This window comes from Chionomys nivalis, chromosome 2 (genome assembly GCF_950005125.1).
Source record: "Chionomys nivalis chromosome 2, mChiNiv1.1, whole genome shotgun sequence".
Classification (NCBI taxonomy): Eukaryota; Metazoa; Chordata; class Mammalia; order Rodentia; family Cricetidae; genus Chionomys; species Chionomys nivalis.
The window spans coordinates 77,347,096-77,366,505 of record NC_080087.1 but is presented as its reverse complement, the minus strand read 5'-3'; the positions used below and the strand labels follow the sequence as shown (position 1 = coordinate 77,366,505).

Here is a 19,410-nt window from a genome sequence, read left to right as displayed (position 1 = left end):
AGTTGGGGAAGCAGTCTAATTGCAGCTGGTCTATCTGCACGTGCAGGCCTTCTCAATTAGTAGGGTGTGCTGTATTTTCCCCAGGGTCCCCAGAAAGACATGCCCCATCGCTGACACTTCATTCCACACCCCAGGCTTTGGTTTCTGGTGGGGTAGAGGCCCTAGCAAAGCAAGCATGAGAATCAATTGCTTCTATATGGGGTGGGAGATGAAGGTCAGGCTGGAAAGGCAGATGACCAGGGTATGCATGTGACGTTGTCTGCCACAGATGAATAAGGTTCAACTGGAGCCACGTTCCCACTGTGCCCTTGATTGGAAACTAAGACACATGTACAAATTAAATCTCTGTGTGTGACCCTGCTGCTTCTCTAGGAAGGCAACACAAATAGCAGAGCTGGGAGAGGGCGTGGGACACCTGTAACCCCAAAACTTGGGAGGAGGGTGTGTTAAGGTCATCTTGACGGAAGCAAGTTGGACATCTGAACTATGGAGACCTTGTCTCACACAAACAGCAAAAGCAGCAGGAACCAGCCTAGTGCATTTCTTAGTTGGGCTACTGTATTATCTGCCGCTAAATTCCCAATTTGTCTGTACTGCTCCCTTTTGTGGGACCTGTACGCCACACTGCTTGACTCGCCTGAGGCCCATCCTTTCTGGCTGGGGCAGTCCCTGGGACCACCTCTATGGCTCTCATCCCCTGAAGGACTACTCAAAAGCAATCAGAGGCGGAGGCACAACTGTTTCAGAGCAGTTAGGGCTAAAGTGAGATCACATCCTTTCCCCAAAACTAATTTGTATACCTGTAATTCGACCATCTAGGAAGTCTAGGCAGGAGCACTCTAAAGCCAGCCTAGGCTATGTAACAAGACCTTGTCAAAAACAGAAAGGGCCAGGGGAGACGGCTCAGTGGGTGAAGTGCTAGCCATGCAAGTCCAAGGACTGAGCTTCGACTCTTAGCACCCACATATGTGGTAGTGACTGAGGAAGCTTCCCACGGGAGCCTGGGTTTCCATACATACAACTGTGTGCACATGGACCCATTCACATGTGAACACGCACACACATGCTCCCACCACAACATGCGATTTGGGCAGCCAGATGCCCAGAACTGACACCTTTGCTGTCTGAGAGGCAGGTTAGCAGTTTCCCATGTCTGCTAAGTAGCGCTCAGAGCAACAGGGCAGGACTGCAGCTGCGCCTGTGGCCTCAAGGCTTGATCCAACTGTTCCTGGGTGAAAGAAGGAGGCTTCAGGGCAGCTGTGTGGACCAAGATTGCCCACCAGCTTGGCCGCATGACTTTTATTATTTTGTTTTGAGACAGGGTCTCTCAATTTAGTCCTGGGTGACAAGAACACTCGGGTGCAAAGGCCCAGCAGTCATACCCAGCTCCCTCCGCAGCTCTTTAGGTCACCATGCAGAGTGCCTAGCTGTCTCCTCCCGACACCATCGCCTGCTTCCCGTGCGAAGGAGGTTGTTGCGATGATGGTGGGGGACTCCACAGGAAGGCCAGCTGAGACACTAAGTGCCCTTTGTGGGTCTGGAGGCACCAATCCCAGGTTCTCAGCACAAACTGGAAGGAGCCAAGTGGGGAGCAGTGCTCCTGGAGCAGAGCTCTCTCCTCGCTGATCCTGCTTCTCCTCAGCCCTAGAGCGCCTTGAGGAGCATGGGAGATCAGGTGCCACCTTCACTGGCCAAAGCATCATGGGTGCCCATCAGGTGGGAGAAGGTGGAGGGGGAGCCCAGGCTAGCTCCTTTCTGAATGCACTTCCAACAGAGCCTTTTCTTTTTAAGATGGTCTCACTATGCCTGGCTCACCTGGACTTCACCATGTAGAGCTCTGCTGGCCTTGAACTTGTAGCAATTCTGTCTCAGTCTCTCAAGCTGTGAGAATCATAGGCATGCACCACCATGCCTGCCTTCATCTTAGTGTACTATACTGTTTATTAGGCAGTTTTGTTGGTCTTTTTTTTTTGAGACATGGTCACACTGTAGTCCTGGTTGTCTTAGAACTATGTAGACCAAGTTGGCCTTGAACTCGCGGAGAATTCTCTGCACTGCCCCCTTCAAGAGCTGGGATTAAAGGCATATGCCACTATGATAGGCCATAAAGATCTTTTGTGTTTTGACAGGGTTCCTCTGTGTAGCTCTGGGTGTCCTGGGACTCACTATGTAGACCAGGCTGGCCTTGAACCTAGAGTTCTGCCTGCCCGTACCTCCGAAATGCTGGGATTAAAGGCATGAGCCACCAACCTGGCATAAAGATCTATTTTCTTTATATTAAATTGCTTTTTTCTTTATTTTTATTGAGCTCTACATCTTTCTGTTCCCCTCCCTGCATCTCCCCTCCCCTTCAACCCCAAGGTCTCCATGCTCCCAATTTACTCAGGAGATCTTGTCTTTTTCTACTTCCCATAAAGATCTATTTTTAATCTATGTGTATTTATGTGTAGGTGCCCAAGGAAGCCAGAAAGGGTGTTGGATCCCCGGGCCCTGCAGTTATGGGCAGTTGCCAGGAGTGGGTGCTGAGCACTAAGCTCAGTAGTTACTGAGTCATTTTACCAGCCCCAGCTGCCTTCTTGATGCAGCGTGATTGTTCTCTAGCTGGGTGACTCTGGGGCAGGTCAATGCCCTTTCTGAATCTCAGCGGTCTCACCTGAACAACCTCTGTAGTCTGGTGACACAGGCCTGTTATCCTGGCTGCTTGGAAGACTATGGCAGGATGATTGCAACTTTAAGACCAGCCTGAAAAAGAAAATAGAAAAAAAAAAAAAAAAAAAAGACCAGCCTGGGGGGCTGGAGAGATGGCTCAGCGGTTATGAGCACTGGCTGGTCTTCCAGAAGTCCCTGAGTTAGGTTCCCAGCAACCACATGGTAGCTCACTACAATCAATATGAGGTCTGGTGCCCTCTTCTGGCCTGCAGGTATACATGCAGACACTGTATACATAATAAATAAATAAACAAACAAACAAACAAATAAATAAATAAGTAAATTAAAAAAAAAAAAAAAAGACCAGCCTGGGAAACTTCCTGAGAAGGTCCCTGTCTCATAACAAAAAGTGAATGGAAGAACTGGAGAGCACTTGTATAAAATGAGGACCTGAGTTCAAAACTGATACACACACCCACAGCATGGGGTGCAGACGGATGCTGGAGCTTGCTGGCTGCCAGCCTAATTCTGCTCAATGAGAGGCTCTGTTTCAGAGCAGTGCCAGAGGCCACCTATCGTCCTCCTGTGCATACACCAAGACTGTTCTTTCTGGCAGCCACTCAATGAACACAGATCTTTATGGACCAAGCACCACAGGTCTTCCCTGCTACAGGCTTCCCAGTCCCGCACAGGGCTCACAAGGGCAGATAGGTAGCTGGAGATGGTAAGCAGTCTAAAGCACTGGCTGCTCCTGCAGAGGACCCAGGTTTGGTTCCCAGCACCAACATGGCTGCTCACCACCACCTGTAACTCTACTTCCTAGGATCCAACCTTCCTTTTCTGGCCTGAGGGCACCAGGCACAGACATATATGCAAGCAACACACCTGTACATGTTTCATATGTATTTTAAAGAAGGAAAGCTATCCCGAACTCAGGCCTATGATCTCCTGCATCTACCTTGTTTTGAAATTACCTGGAAGGAGTGGGGACAGAGATAGAGACAGAACAGAGGGCCCTGTGTACAGCCTAGAACAAGTCAGGGTTCTTCCATAATCCTCTTAAAATAAAGGGCCACCCTTTCCCACTGCATTCCCTCCAAATTTACTAGAGACCCTCTGCCCACAATACACAAAAGATAAATTAAGGTCATTTCTGCCTAAACTGTCTCCTTCACAGGTGGGGCAGAGACGTGCCTCACCTACTCACGGTTCTGTCCTCGTGCCCAGCCCATGACAGCCTGACTCTCTCTCCACCCCAGAGTCTCCCCAGTTCACGAAACCCAAAGGCAGACAAGACCATTGAAAACAAAACAACAAAAAACACAGGGTTTTATTTCCATCCCATTGGGCAGGGCTCGGCAGGGCAGGGAGCAGGCTCTCATGGAAGAAAGAGGCCTCTACTCTACTTGCCGGCGATGAGCGGGTTCCGTAGCACCACGATGACTGAGTCCCCGCGCAGGAACATCTTGGAGATGTAGCGGTCCTTGTTGACAGGCTTGGACTTCTTCTTGCCCTTGCCGCTCTTGGGGACCTCAGTCCACATCTCCTTCACATTCTCCAGCACCATGTTGCAGTGCCTGGTAGGGTAGGGGCGGGGAAGAGGCTGGAGTGAGAGGGGGCGTTCTTAGTGCACACCTCTGCCTGGGTGAGCCCACCAGCAGCAGGCATCTATGCTCCAGGGTGAGGATGGGGCAGGCTACCGGTGCCATCTCTGTCCATTCTTTTTTTTTTTTTTTTTGGTTTTTCGAGACAGGGTTTCTCTGTAGCTTTGGAGCCTTTCCTGGAACTCCCTTTGTAGACCAGGCTGGCCTCGAACTTACAGAGATCCGCCTGCCTCTGCCTCCCTAGTGCTGGGATTAAAGGCGTGCGCCACCACCGCCCGGCTGTCCATTCTTTTTTTGAGACAGGGTTTCTCTCTGTAGCCTTGTCTGTCCTCGAATTCACAGAGATCCGCCTGCCTGTCTCCTGAGTGCTGGGATTAAAGGCGCATGTTACCACTGCCAGCGCTCAGCTCAGTTCTTAACTGAGGCTTCAACAAAGGCCTTGACCCCTCTCCACCTCAGTTTCCCCCTCTCTGAAATGGAGACACTCTATTTCACAGGGTGGATGTGAAGACTGATGAATGAATACAGCATTTCTGAAGCATCACCCTGGCGGAGTAAAGGCAACCAAAATGGCTGCACTTCTGCCATCAACTCTTAAGGACTTAGGGAAGCAGCAGGAGAGAACAATTGTTCCCTCCACACCCACGGGGTCCCAGGGCGCGGGGGTTAGGCTCCCAACACATGCACTCCAGTGCTGTGCCATCCTGTCCTCATGGAGCCAGGTAGCCATGTGTTTACACTGGATCAGCTCCTCCCAGAAATGCTTGCAAATATACACAAAGTACAATGATAGACACATATGACTAGATGAGTGGACATAAGGTGACTCACTACCATATATGTATGTACCATATATATATACACACATAAGGTAGTGGTATACATATATATACACGTACATATATATATAGCAACGAACTAGGTAGGATGGCGTATCCCATGCCTGTAATCCAGCATATGGGATATACACAGAAGACAAATTTAAGTTGGGAAGTGGTTCACACCTTTTTCCCCAGCACTCAGGAGGCGGATCTCTGAGTTCAAGGACAGCCAGGAGTACACAGAGAAACCCTGTCTCAAATAACAATTAAAAGGGGAGGGGGGCATCTATTTTCTGATTTTTTATTTTTGATTGTTCAGGGCTGGCCTCTAACTCATGCTGAGATTAAGTATTTGTCACCATGTCCAGCTTACTGCTGGTATCACTTTTCCTTCAGGCTCCTCAGACCCGTCCTCCCTAAGCCAGCACTCACCTGTCAAAGGCCTTCACCCGCCCCAGGAGCTTCTTGTTGTTGCGACAGTTAATGAGCACCTGTGTGTTGTTCTTGACCGACTGTGTGAGCACCGAGAGGGGGCCTGTGTTGAATTCCTCCTCCTCCCGCTTCTGCAGTTCCTCTGGGGTCATCTCACTCTTGGGTTTATTGAGGAGACTCCTAAACAGAGAGGCCATGGGTGAGATGGCTGACATTGGGAGCATGAGCGGTCAAAGCCACTGTCCAGTGTCTTCTCAACCCGGCCCCAAACACCCTCCCTGGCTCAGTTTTCTCTGGAGGTGAGTGAGATATTTCCAAGTTGGCCTGCTCCAGTTCATCAACCTCCAAACCTCTTCCACCTGTGTCCCTCACAGCTTCACTGACGGCCGCTCAGTGGGCTAAGCTAAACCTCTACTATTAAACTAATTTCTGTTGTGGGGACAGGATCTCATTATAGCTCGGGCTAGCCTTCAACTTGTTATGTAGCTAAGGATGACCTTCAATTCTCAGTTCTCCTGACTCCACCTCCCAAACTCTGACATTACAGGGGTTCACTGTCATGCCCGGCACTGGATTCTTTTCTCAAAATCTTGTTATCTGCCTTGACAACGTATCCAGAACCTGGCCATTTCTATCCATGGGCTCAACTTCCATCATCTCTCTCCAGGGACCCCCACAACATCCCACCGTGTAAGCCTGGCTGGCCTGGAACTTAGACTCTCCATCTCTGCCTCAAGAGTGCTGGGATTACAGCCTGTGCCACTAGGCCCAGTTTGTGTGGCGCTGAGGGCTGAACCCAGCGCCCATAGTAGCCAAGTACTATGTCCTATAACTCCAGCCCAGGTACTGCGCTTTCGGGGTGTCCTTTTGAGCTAGTTACTCAACTTCTTCTTTCACACTCGATCATCTAACACGCTGTACATACCTGTTCATTATGGTCTTCCTAACCCATTCCATTTACAAGGCCCACTGAGATTTCTTTTTCTTCCCTTGGTGGCAAGGGTCTTTTACTCACCATGTGTCTTAACCTATAAACAGGCTATGTAACATCTGCTCAATAAACACACCAAACCTCAGTAGCTAGCTACTCTGACGGTCTCTCTCGATTAGGTCGAAAAGCCACCTGTCTGATTTATCCTGGTTAAATCCCTCACCATTACTATTGTTTTTCAGAGAGCCTTTCACTATTTTTAAGAGAATTCCCTATAACTCCCGCCAAGCTCTTTATCCATAAGACCACTCCCATTTAAAATTACTATTACTTTTGGAAACGGTCTCGCTATGAAGCCCAAGGCTGGCCACGAACTCGCAACCTCCTGCCTCAGAATCAGCCTGGGATTCTAGGCATGTACCACCAGGCTCAGCTTTCCTCTTACAGTCATTTTCACAAGACTTAGTACCTAGGAGGGTCCCACGCCCGTTAGGGAACAAAGCTGTCCACCTCCGGAACTCATGATGGTCCAAGGCCCCACGCCTGTTCTCAAACACCTCAAGAGAAAAGACACTACTTTTGTTTGAGGAACTCATCCCCCAGCTACGAGCACCCCACTTCAACCGTTAATCTGCTAAACTGTCCCCTTCCACCTTCCAGACCCTGCCGAAGCCCCGCCCGGCCTCACATGGTGGAGGTTTCGCTTGCAGATCACTCCCGCCGTCAGCGCGTTGCTCAGATCTCCGGAGTAGAGCGAGAGGAGGGCGGGACTTCCGCCTCCTGCGGCTCACTTCCGTCGGCGCCTGCGTACTCCACATCAGCGGGGATGGGCGTGCCCTATCTTCATAGTGACCAATTTGCTGCGCGCCGCCTTAGAAAATGCCTAGAGGATCCGAGGCCATTGAGGAGCACAGTAGGGGTCTGCGCTCGACTAGGAGAGGGAAATAAAGGGGGGCCTGAGTCGAGTTAGCTCCCTGTCCGACAGTCTAGGAGGACCGGGCACGCAGCACCGTTTCCAAACACCCGCCGACTCTTGGCCTTGGGGGCGTGGTCTCTGGAGAACCAATCGACTCCCTGATTGAGCCACAATTCCTTGATGTGTTTCTTGAGTGACATCGTAGGGGGCGTGGCATCACGCACAGTCAGACGCAACTCATTGGCTGTTTCTCTTCCATGGGGCGGTTTCCGCGCTGCCTTTTGGTTTGTACGACGTTTAGTCCAACCAATCGCAATCATCTGGCGGGACGACGCAGCCACTCTCCTTTTTTATTGGTTTTTGTAATCTACAAGGGGCGGATCTTGGCCTAAACTCAAACTACAGTCCAGGGATTGGTTTCAGGGCAAAGCTGCCATGAGTCTCGGGAGCCGCGGGCGGCCCCGACAGCGACCCGGGGATCGGGGCCTCATGCAGCCACCCTCTCTTTCCAAGCGCCGCCTGATACCGCGAGTGCGGCTCCTGCCTCTGCTGCTGTTTGCGCTGGCCCTGGGCTTGGCCTTTTACATCGTCTGGAACGGATGGCACCCTGGGGTTCAGGAGCTGTCACGGAACCGGGATCTGCGGGTGAGGTCTGGCTGGGGCCCGGACACCGTCGTTCCTCCATTTCCTTTCGTATAGACTTTCACGTTAACGTGGCTGTATGGCCCTTGCCTCTGGTGCTATCTCTTTTTCCATCATTTGAACCCATGTCCCTTTCCAACAGACTAAGGCTTCAGGCTTGTTTTGTAATAGCACTTTCTGAATATGAAGGGTCAGCATAGCAACACTGGTAGATCTGAGTTCTACGCTCCAAGCCATCTATTTAGAAGAGTCTCCATCACCCGGTTTTCGTTTTTCCCGTCAGAACTGCAGTAAGATGAACCATATTTGCTTTGAAGACTTTTTCCTAATCTAGGGTATATCTATCCTTCAAGTCTTTGATGCATCGCCAAGAAGAGTCAGGGAACCCAAGGGGGCAACGTCGCCCCGGAAAGGGTGGGAATGGGGTTGTCTTCATTTTTCTTTTCCCCATCCCATTTCCCTACCAAGGCCGCGCTGATTGGAAGCCTTCCAGAAGCCAAGCTGCGGAGGGTGGTAGGGCAGCTGGATCCGCAGCGTCTCTGGGGAACTTTCCTGCGTCCCCTGTTGGTTGTGCGACCCCCGGGTAGTCCTGGCAATCTCCAAGTGAGAAAGGTAAAGGGTCTTATTTCCAATCCTTAAACTCCTTTCCCCAACCTTCCAGGAAATGGAACTCAGGCATCTAAGATCCCGGAACAGCCAAGAGGCAGTTCCCAAACTATACAACTCCCTCCCACCAAATGCTTACTTTATATTAGGTACAGCAATGTATTGTCTAGTGAGGTCGGAAGTAATATGATCTCCGCTATACAAATGGGGAAATTGAGTCCCAGGGGATATTCCATTGTAGTTAGAATTCAAGATTGGCTTCAGAGTGGGTGGTGAAGCATTGTTTTAGATATTGTACTTAGGATCCATCTTAGTTGGCATAGTTTTCTTAACCTCTCTGGGACTCAGTTTCCTCATCTGCAGAATGGGGACATTCACTCACATTGTTGACTTCATAGGGATCCTAGAACAGACTTGGCACATAGTGAGAGTTTTTTTAAGAGGAAGTCAGAGCATGTCTCAACAGGAGAGCACTTGCTCAGAATTCTCCATTGTGAGGTGGGGGTGTGGCTCAACTGGTAGAAGACTGCTGTAGTGTCCATCAGTGTAGGGTTGTGGCTGTGTAAGCGGCTTGCAGGAAACCCTCGGTCCATCCTCAGCACCATGGAGAGAGGCAGACAGATCCAGAGGGAGAGGGTGGAAGAGAGAGAGAGAGAGAGAGAGAGAGAGAATGAGGGAGGGAGGGAAGGAGGGAGGGAGGGAAGGAGGGGGGGGGAGAGAGAACACTGTCTGAGCTGGTTGTGGTGATGGCCTGGGTCTATAATCCTTCCAGGAAGCAGAAGCATGATCTGGGGTCATAGACCAGCCTCAGCTACACAGCAAGTATGTAGCCTGGACTATGTAGTGAGCCATAAATTTTGTTAGCTGGGTGGTGGTGGTACACACCTTCAATTCCGGTACTTGGCAGACAGAAGTAGTCAGATCTCTGTGAGTTTGAGGCCAGCCTGGAGTATAAAGTGAGTTCCAGGACAAGCTCCATAGCGACACAGCTACACAGAGAAACTCTGTCTCAAAAAACCAAAAGAAAAACAAGCAAAGAAAAAGAAGGGGGGAAAAGGTGTGGTCATCCCACATCTGGCACGCAGTTGTTCCTCAGCAGAAGCATTTGTTAAGGGAAACTTAATCCAAAGTGGGACTTTCTAGCCACCCAGACTGCTCTGCGTGGCTCCAGTCACAAGACCCTTCTCCCCACCTCCTCCCCAGTCCCTGTCCACCCTCCTACCTCTCTCTTGCCACTAGTTCCTGGAGGCCACGCTGCGATCCCTGTCAGCAGGCTGGCATGTGGAACTGGACCCTTTCACAGCTTCAACACCCTTGGGGCCACTGGACTTCGGGAACGTGGTGGCCACACTTGATCCGGGAGCTGCCCGGCACCTCACCCTTGCCTGCCATTATGACTCTAAGTTCTTCCCTCCTGGGTCCCCCCCCTTTGTGGGGGCCACAGATTCAGCTGTTCCCTGTGCCCTGCTTCTGGAGCTAGCCCAGGCCTTCGATGTGATGCTGAGCAGAGTCAAGCAGCAGGTGAGAGTGGGGGAGGGTTGCCTGTCCCTAGCCCACATCCTCCCTTGCTTTTGTCATTTTATCTGAGATAGGGTTTCATTAGAATGGAGCCCAAGCTAGCCTTGAACTCAGCCATTCTTCTGCATCACCCTTCCAAGCAGTGGGGTGGCAGGTGGCCACATACCCCACTGTCACCCTTGTTTTCTCCAACCCCCACTGATATTTTTGTTTTCCAACATATGAACTGAGACACAAGGATTCCCACCCCTACCAGGTCTTATGTAGGCCACACGAGCATTGAACTCAATAATGAATTTAAATTTCTGATCCTCTTGCTTCCACCTCCTGAGTGCTGGCATTACAGCCATACATGCATGGCCTAGTTGGGGTTTCTGTTGCTGTGAAGACACACCATGACCATGGCAACTCTTATAAAGAAAAACATTTAATTTTTCTGTAATTACAGAAAACTGGCTTACAGTTTCAGAGACTTAGTCCCTTATCATCATGGCAGGTGACATGGTGGCATGTAGGTAGACAGGCACTGGAGAAGGAGCTGAGAGTTCTACATCTTGATCTGCAGGCAACAGGAAGTGAACCATGTACTACAGTGAGTGTAGCTGGAGCACAGGAGACCTCAAAGCCCACCCCCACAGTGACACACTTCCTCCAGCAAGGCCATACCTATCCCAACAAAGCCACACCTCCACTCCCCATGGGGCCATTTTTTTTTTCAAACCACGGTATTTCCTCCCTGGGGCACCAGGACTGGGGCATTGCTATGCTAGGCCTGACTCTGTTTTGGGGACTTTGGGTTAGGAAAGCAGTGGATGCTTTATGCACCACTTAATTAGCCAGACTAGGAGGAGCATGGAGGACAGTGGTGCCGAGTGTGGGGCCTGGCTCAGGAGCTTCAAAGGAGAAAAATATACTACGTGCCTACAGATTGTTCTTGTGAGATGTTGGTGAAGAATGTGGCTGCTTTCTGCCCTTGTCCAAAGAGTCTGCCTAGGGTTAAAGTGAAGAGTTTTAGATTAATTCCACTGGCAGAGGAAATCTCAAAACAGCCCAGTATAGATTCTGTTGTGTGGTTACTTGTGTTGACTCTTAGGAAAATTTATATTGAAAAGGAGCAAGCTGAGCAAGTAAAAATACAAAATGTACAGATTGAGGAGAAAGGGGGGACCAGGAAATGGAATGAAACTAATTCCTGTATTCAAGGAGATAAACAGATTAAGAAATACAATAAGTGGAGTGAAATGGTTTGGTATCTTTTCTCAGTGAGGCATTCTCATCTTGTTTGCTCTGCATCTGGCTGGTAACTGTTGCTACCTTTCCTTATCCCTGAATTCTCTCAGTCTGGTTGCCCTGCCTATATGCCTGCCTGACTACTGGCCAATAAGTGTTCTATTAAACTAATACAAGTGTCAAATCTTTACAGCGTACAAAAGCATTATCCCACAGCAAGAGTGGGGACCTCAGGGGAAAATGCCACCCAGTTAAGTTTCTAGCTTGTGAGAGGGAATTAAAGAGCAGTTTAGGTCCAGGTGTGATGGTGCACACACAGCTTTAATCCCAGAACTCTGGAGTTTGAGGCCAGCCTGGTCTACAGAGTGAGTTTTAGGACAGCCAAGCTTAGGCAGTGAAGGAAACCAGGGGAAACAGAAAGCTGGTGAAGATGTAATTGAACAAGGCGGCCATGTTCCAGCACCAGCAAGCAGCAGAACTTGGCAGCTTCAGCCACATGGTTCTAGCTTTAGAGTCAAGAAAAGAAGAAAAGTGCTAGGGAACTTTCCTCTGGGACCAAGGAAAGCTGCTGAGGCCAGGCATGTGTCAGGGGCATCCCTGCATGGAGGCCTAAAGATGCCATTGTGTGAAGCTGTGAAATTAAAGCCTGATTGCCTTGGAGATCCCTACATGTTAGAGATGCCAGAGCTGCGGGACACCTGCCAAGGGGAGCTGCTAACAGAAGGTAGAACCAGCCTGGGAGAAAAAAGTATGGTACAGTCAACAAAGCTGAAAGGGCTGGAGCTCCGAAGAGCGCTTTGATATCTGACATGGTGATGCAGAGTTTGGAGCTTGCCCAGCTGGGTTTTGGTCTTGCTTTGGTCTAGTATTTCTTCCCTATATTCCCTTCCCTATGTTTTAGAATGGTAATGTATATCCTGTGCCATTATACGTTGGAAGTATGTGATCTGCTTTTTGATTTTGATTTTGAAGGATTACGGTTAAGAGATTGCATGAATCTCAGAAGAAACTTTGAGCTTTAGATTTTTAAATACGTTTGAGATTGTTATAATATGGACTTTTGAAATTGGACTGAATGCATTTTTGCAATATGATTATGGCTACAAGACTTTGGGGGTCAAGGAGTGGAATGTGATGGTTTGAAAGAAAATGGTCCCCCAAGAGCGGCAGTATTAGGTGTGACTTTGGAGTAGGTATGACATTGTTGGAGGAAGTGTGTCACTGTGGAGGTGGGCTTTGAGGTTTGCTATACTCAGGATCCTCCCAGTGTGACAGTTACTTCTGCTGCCTGCCGATCAACATGTAGAACTGTCAGCTCCTTCTCCAGTACCATGTCCGCCTGCACTCCACCATGTTTCTCACCATGACAATAATGAACTTAACCTGAACTGTAAGCCAGCCTAAATGAAATGTTTTTCCTTTATAAGAGTTGCCGTGGACATGGTGTCTCTTCACAGCAATAGAAACTCTAACTAAGACAATGCAACAATGTACCACCATGTCTTCTTTATGCTGAACCCAGGTATTCATGGATGCTCAGTAAGTCCTCTGTCGACTGAGCTACAACCCCAGCCTCCCACAGGGATCTTTCTATGTCTTAAATGGCAAATCCTGCCCTTCTGTGTCCAGAAATCCCCCCATCCCATTCTAACTCTAAGCAGAGTCCTGAGGGGTCCACGGGAAGCATACTGTTGCCCCCTCCCCCATCCTAACTCTAAGCAGAGTCCTGAGGGTCCACGGGATGCATACTTTTGCCCTCCCTCCCCCCCCCTCCCCGTCCTTCCCTAACTCTAAGCAGAGTCACTTTGTTGGTCTAGTAGTTTTTGTCTCTTCATCACTCCACTGTAGCCACACCCCTTTCTGTGTCCCTTCAATCCACAGACTTCATTTTCACCTCATTAGCATTTGCTGTTTGCCCTGCACAGATCATGTTTTTCTCAGATAACCCCCTCCCCAGGGCTCCCCAACAGTCTTTTTTGTTTTTTACAAAGAAACCTTTCAGACTACCTCCAAATATCTTCCTGTCACCTCCCATTCCTTATGGCACTGACGACCCATTTTCCATAGTCACAGCGCTTTCCGTGACCATATGGACCTGGCTTCTTCCTGATCTGTCTCCCAGAGTCAGAGTAAAGTCGGACATCAGTAGAATCTGTGGAATGAACGAAAACACAAACTTTATTATATTTCTCTCTCCCTCAAAGCCCTTCTCTGGCTCCCCAGTACTCCTGTGATATAACAAAGCCAGAAATCTGTGGATCTTGCTAACTCTTCTGGTCTCCTGTCAAACCCCTCTGGTCCAGGCTGTCCCCTTGCCTGAGAACACTGTTCTCTCTTTGCCAGGCCAACTCTCACTTACTCACCCTCAGTGCAAACATCCCTCTGCCTGATAGACCCAGTGGCCCCTCTGAACCAGATCACCCTGCAGCCAGCCTCTAGGCCCTAAGAAACTAGATCTTGTCCCGGTCCCCGTCTTGCTTCATTGTACAGTTATTCCCTTGTGGGTGGGTCTGCCTGTCTAGCCCAACTGGGCTTACGTAATAACAACAAGAGCTGATTCATTCAGTTCTTACAGACCTGGATTCAAATGTGATCCTGTGAATAGGACTATTACCACCATTCATAGATGAAGAACTTGAGCTAACACCAGTGGCACAGGCCTGTAATCCCAGCTCCTCCAGACATGGAGGCCTGAGGAGCAGAAGTTCAAGGTCAGCTAGGGCTACAGAGTGATCTCAAGGGTAGCCTAGGAAATTTGGTGAAACTCTATCTCAAAAAGTAATGAGCCGGGCGTGGTGGCGCACGCCTTTAATCCCAGCACTTGGGAGGCAGAGGCAGGCGGATCTCTGTGAGTTCGAGACCAGCCTGGTCTACAAGAGCTAGTTCCAGGACAGGCTCCAAAACCACAGAGAAACCCTGTCTCGAAAAACCAAAAAAAAAAAAAAAAAAAAAGTAATGAGAGGGCTGGGGTGTAGCTTAGTGGTACAGTGCATCTCCAGCAAATGGGCATCCCTAGAGCCATTCCCTAGCAGCGCAAAAACAAAACAAAAGACAGCCATTATGCTGCACACCTGTAATCCTAGATAGGGAATCAAGAGGGATAGACATTTTAGGCCAGCTTGGGCTATATTGGACTATCTCAAAACCAAACAAAGCTACCATATCTAACAGCCACTTAAAAGCATGGATTTGAACCCTCCTGATTCAACTTGTGACTTCTGTCACCACACTGCATAAACGCGAACACTTGATTTGTCCCATCCCAGCTGTGCAAATAGGCAGGTCATGTGGATGGACCAATGCCAAGGGTTGGCACTGATTTGGTTGCTTGTTTCCACAGGCAGCACCAGTGACCCTGCAGCTGCTCTTCTTGGATGGGGAGGAGGCGCTGAAGGAGTGGGGACCACGGGACTCCCTTTATGGCTCCCGGCACTTAGCTCAGATCATGGAGTCTATACCACACAGCCCTGGCCCCACTAGGATCCAGGCTATTGTAAGATCCATTCCTCTGGGCTCTGGAGGAGGAGGCAGGGAGTGGGGAAGGAGGGTAGGGTCAGTAGCATCGGACAGATTCAGCAGCCTCCAGTCCTGGACTCCTTCCCCCAGGAACTCTTTGTCCTTCTTGATCTTCTGGGAGCACCCAGTCCAATCTTCTTCAGTCACTTCCCCCGCACAGCCCGCTGGTTCCAACGACTAAGGAGCATTGGTAAGGAGGGTAGGCCAAGGCCGGGGTAGGCCGAGCACCTGACCTCTGTGTACTCATTCAGTCTTCCCTCCCTAGCCCTGGGCTGAGAAATGAGGGCAGAAACAAACTTATCTGTGAAAGTTGAGTGTAGTGACTGTGGCGGTAGAACTCGTGTGTGAGACTGTGAGACTAGCCTGGTTTCAAACCCAGAGTCTGCCTGGGCAAGACACTTCATCTCTCGATCCTCCTGCCTCTGCCATCCAAGTGCTAGGATTAAAGGCATGCGCACCACTGCCCGGCAAACCTCTATTTCTTAGATATAAAATAAGTATGGTGATAATGCTGACGAGCATAGTTGTGAACTGGTCCTCATGGCGGTGCATGCCTGAAATCTCAATACTCAGGAAGCTGAAGCAAGGAGACTGCAAGTTGAAGGCTATCTTGGGCTACATAGTGAGTTCCATGTTAGAAGAAGCTGCCTGGTGGTGTCCACCTATATCCCAGCACTTGGAAGGCTGGGGCAAGAGGATTGCGAATTCTAGGCAAGTCTGTATCAGCCTATGTTGGTGGTGCATGCAGCACTTGGGAGGTAGCTGTAGGGCCGGAGGATAAAGGGTCATCCTCAGCTGCACACAGAGTTTGAGGCCAGCACAGGTACGTGAAAGCCTCTCTCTACAAAAATGTCAAAATGAATAAATAATTAAAAAACTAGGGACATTGGGGTCAGCAACATGGCTCAATGGGTAAAGGTGCTTGCCTCAAAAGCTGGCAGCCAGAATCAGTTCCCAGAAGCCGTGTAAAGGTGGAGGAAGAAAACTGACTCCACAGAGTTGTCCTCTGACCTCTACACGCACACCCTCCCAATCACACATAGACAAAGAAGAAATGAAGAAATAGAGGCGTCTACTTCCGAGACAGAAGGAATAAATGAGACTAGGAGCAGGGAATTGCCATGAAAGAAACATGGTGCTGGAGATGTGGCTCACCAGTTGACAGCATGTGCCTATCCAGAGGACCTGGGTCCCAGCACCCACATGGGAACTCCCAAGTGTAACTCCAGTTCTGGAGGATCTGATGACCTCTTTGGCCTCCAGAGGCACTGCATGCACGTGGTGCACACATATATACACTGGTTTTGGGGTGATATCTCTGACTGTTGACTACTCTTGCTCTCCAATCCTGCCCCTCCAGAGAAGCGCCTTCACCGTCTGAACCTGCTGCAGTCTCATCCACAGGAAGTGATGTACTTCCAACCGGGAGAGCCCCCTGGCCCTGTGGAAGATGACCACATCCCTTTCCTCCGCAGAGGTACTTTCTGGGGCCAGGGCTACAAGGAAGCCTCCTCCCCAGGGCTAGGGCCTGCTGGCAAGTGGTCAGCCTTGATTTCTTCATCTGTAAAGTGGGGAGAATGGGGGGCACGAATATGCAAATACACATCAAGGTTTGACTCAGAGCTGAGCCCAGTGCACAGCAAGCCACCGTGCTGCCTCTTGCATTATTCCATTTCTTCACTGATTCCTTCAGTGAGTGCTTCTACAGGTAGGTGTAGGGAGGGAGGAACTGCGTGTCCAATGGGCCTCAGATCACCTGTTTCTGTGCTTACACAGGGAAATATACAAAGATCAGGATCCCAATGAAATATAGGAGAGGTTCACTGGGTAGTGGCACACACCTTTAATCCTGTGCTCAGGAGGCAGAGGCAGGTGAATCTCTGTGAGTTTGAGGCCAGCCTGGTTCTACAGAACTAGCTCCAGGATAGCCAGATATACATAGAGAAACCCCGTTTCAAGAAACAAAAAAGGGGCCGGGCGGTGGTGGCGCACACCTTTAATCCCAGCACTTGGGAGGCAGAGGTAGGCGGATCTCTGTGAGTTCGAGACCAGCCTGGTCTACAAGAGCTAGTTCCAGGACAGGCTCCAAAGCCACAGAGAAACCCTATCTCGAAAAACCAAAAAAAAAAAAAAAAAAAAAAAAAAAAAGAAACAAAAAAGGGTTAGAGAGATGGCTCAGTGGTTAAGAGCACTGGCTGCTCTTCCAGAGGTCCTGGATTCAATTCCCAGCACCCTGTCCATAGCTCACAACTGTCTGTAACTCCTGCTTAGGGATTCTAACACCTTCACTTAGACATGCATGCAGGCAAATCACCAATGTACATAAAATACAAATAAATAATTAAAGCAACAGCAACAACAAAAAAACCAAAATCAACCAAACAAAAAATAAATAAAGACAGGGTCTCACTAGGAAGCTGACTGTCCTGGAACTCACTTTGTAGACCAGGCTGACCTTGAATTCACAGAGACCCACCTGCTTCTGCCTCCCAAGTGCTGAGATTAAAGATGTGCACCACCACGTCTGGCTCTAATTATTTTCTTAAACAATACGTATTCTCTCTCACATTTCAAATCATTCTTTGGGACTTGAGGATGTAACTCAGGGGTGGAGCACTTGCTTAGCATGCCCAAGGTCGAGGGTTGAGAAGTTTTTTGTTTGTTTTTTGTTTCTCAAGACAAGGTTTCTCATAGCTTTGGAGTCTGTTCTGGAACTAGCTCTTGTAGACGAGGCCTGCCTCTGCCACCCAAGTGCTGGGATTAAAGGCATACTACCCAGCAGGTTGAGAGGTTTATTTATTTGGTTTTTCAAGAGAGGGTTTCTCTGTAGCTTTGGAGTCTGTCCTGGAACTAGCTCTTGTAGACCAGGCTGGTCTTGAACTCAGAGATCCGCCCGTTTCTGCCTTCCGAGTGCTGGGATAAAGGCGTATGCCACCACCACCTGGCTGGTTGAGAGGTTTTAAAGGGCTAGCCCTATCTTCCGTGTCTGTGGGTTGAGGGGGATGCTCTGTAGCAGCTGTGGGTTGCAGCTGGTGGCTAAATCTCCTGTCCCCTCCAGGGGTCCCCGTGCTCCACCTCATCGCCACGCCCTTCCCTGCTGTGTGGCACACACCTGCTGACACCGAGGCCAACCTTCACCCGCCCACTGTGCACAACCTGAGCCGCATCCTCGCTGTGTTTCTGGCTGAGTACCTGGGACTCTAGCCTGCAGATTGATACCTTGGAAGGATCTTACACCGAGCTGGGGACATGACAGGGGCACCTTGAGCAGTGCAGGGTAGCCAGACTCACCTCAGCTGTCTGCTACAACCATCTCAAGTCACTGCATTTCAAGGACATGCTAGGAACACTGAGGGTATGATACAGTCAAAGAAACAGTTTTGGCTTCTGTCCTGAAGTAAATGGACTCGTCTGGAAGTTCCCAGGAACCAAATAATGTGTCATGGGCTGGCACCTGGACCAGCACCACCAACCAAATGAATCCTGTGTGGCTAATGTTTTATGTCAGCTCATTTGTCAGAATGGCAGCCTTGCTACTGCATGGACCCAGTTCTGTTCTGACTCTCCTATGGGGCATGGGCCTGAGGACAGCAATGAAGACTCATGGGACTGAGCTTAGAGCTCCACGTTCTGCTTGACCCAGGAGTTAAGGGGGAAGAAAGGCCACAGTTCCCACTGGGAAATGACATTCTATGAGTTTCCTCACTCAGAAGGTGAGATCTTCCTGGCTTAGAGAGAATGAAGTGGTTCTCGAAGTATCTCACAGTGGAACCCCTTTATGAGGAGGTATTTCAAATGAAGTTGCCTCAGATGATATTTTGGGAATACTGGGTTTGAGACTGGGAATGGATTGAACAGACTACACCCCCTAAATCCAGTCAACCCCAGAGCACCGTTTCCTTTTGTAGAACAAGCTTGCCATGAAGGCACAATAGATCAATAGATCTGCCTGCCTCCACCTCCACTGGGATTAAAAGTACAAGTCACCATACCCAGCACTATTTTTAAGAAAAGGTCTAACTGTATAGCCCTGACTTCCCTGGAACTGTGCAGTCTAGGATGGCCAAAAACTCACAACCTTCCTACTGAGTCCTGAGTGCTAGTATAACAGGTTTCTTTTCTTTTCTTTTTTTCTTTTTTTGGTTTTTCGAGACGGTTTCTCTGTGGCTTTGGAGCCTGTCCTGGAACTAGCTCTGTAGACCAGGCTGGTCTCGAACTCACAGAGATCCGCCTGCCTCTGCCTCCCGAGTGCTGGGATTAAAGGCGTGCGCCACCATCGCCCGGTTTAACAGGTTTGTTTCTTCCTCGCCCTAGCCAGTCAAGAGTGGTTTACCAAGTCCATGTAAATAAACAGGCTTCCAAGATCCGCCCCAAACCCAATGAACCAGGACCAATCAGAGGGGCTGGGACAAGAATAACAACAGAGTGTGTGTCTTGGAGTTCACTCACCTTTAATCTCACCACTCTGGAGGCAGAGACAGCTGGACCTCTGAGTTCAAGGCCAGCCTTATCTACAGAAAAACCGCCTCAATAAACCACCAAAAC

At 49.6% G+C, this 19,410-nt stretch overlaps 2 protein-coding genes across 3 annotated transcripts; one reads left to right on the top strand and one right to left on the bottom strand.

Annotated features, from left to right (window-relative positions):
* Window positions 1–3,961: 3,961 nt before the first annotated feature.
* Window positions 3,962–7,232, bottom strand: Snrpd2 (small nuclear ribonucleoprotein D2 polypeptide). The gene is made up of 3 exons (XM_057761947.1): window positions 7,126–7,232; window positions 5,507–5,686; window positions 3,962–4,226 (listed from the first exon to the last, which is right to left on the bottom strand). Coding segments are annotated over exons 1-3 (357 nt in total). The 5' UTR covers window positions 7,128–7,232; the 3' UTR covers window positions 3,962–4,051.
* Window positions 7,233–7,766: 534 nt separating this feature from the next.
* On the top strand, window positions 7,767–19,143 carry Qpctl (glutaminyl-peptide cyclotransferase like). Of its 2 annotated transcripts, XM_057754444.1 has the most exons (7): window positions 7,767–7,998; window positions 8,464–8,607; window positions 9,841–10,122; window positions 14,690–14,842; window positions 14,956–15,055; window positions 16,226–16,342; window positions 17,924–19,143. In XM_057754444.1, exons 1-7 carry the CDS (start codon window positions 7,789–7,791, stop codon window positions 18,067–18,069), a joined length of 1,152 nt encoding a protein of 383 aa, XP_057610427.1. In that variant the 5' UTR covers window positions 7,767–7,788; the 3' UTR covers window positions 18,070–19,143. The 2 variants fall into 2 exon arrangements, with proteins under 2 accessions (XP_057610427.1, XP_057610426.1); XM_057754443.1 differs by lacking the exon at window positions 17,924–19,143 and having other exon boundaries at window positions 16,226–16,870.
* The last annotated feature ends 267 nt before the right edge of the window (window positions 19,144–19,410 follow it).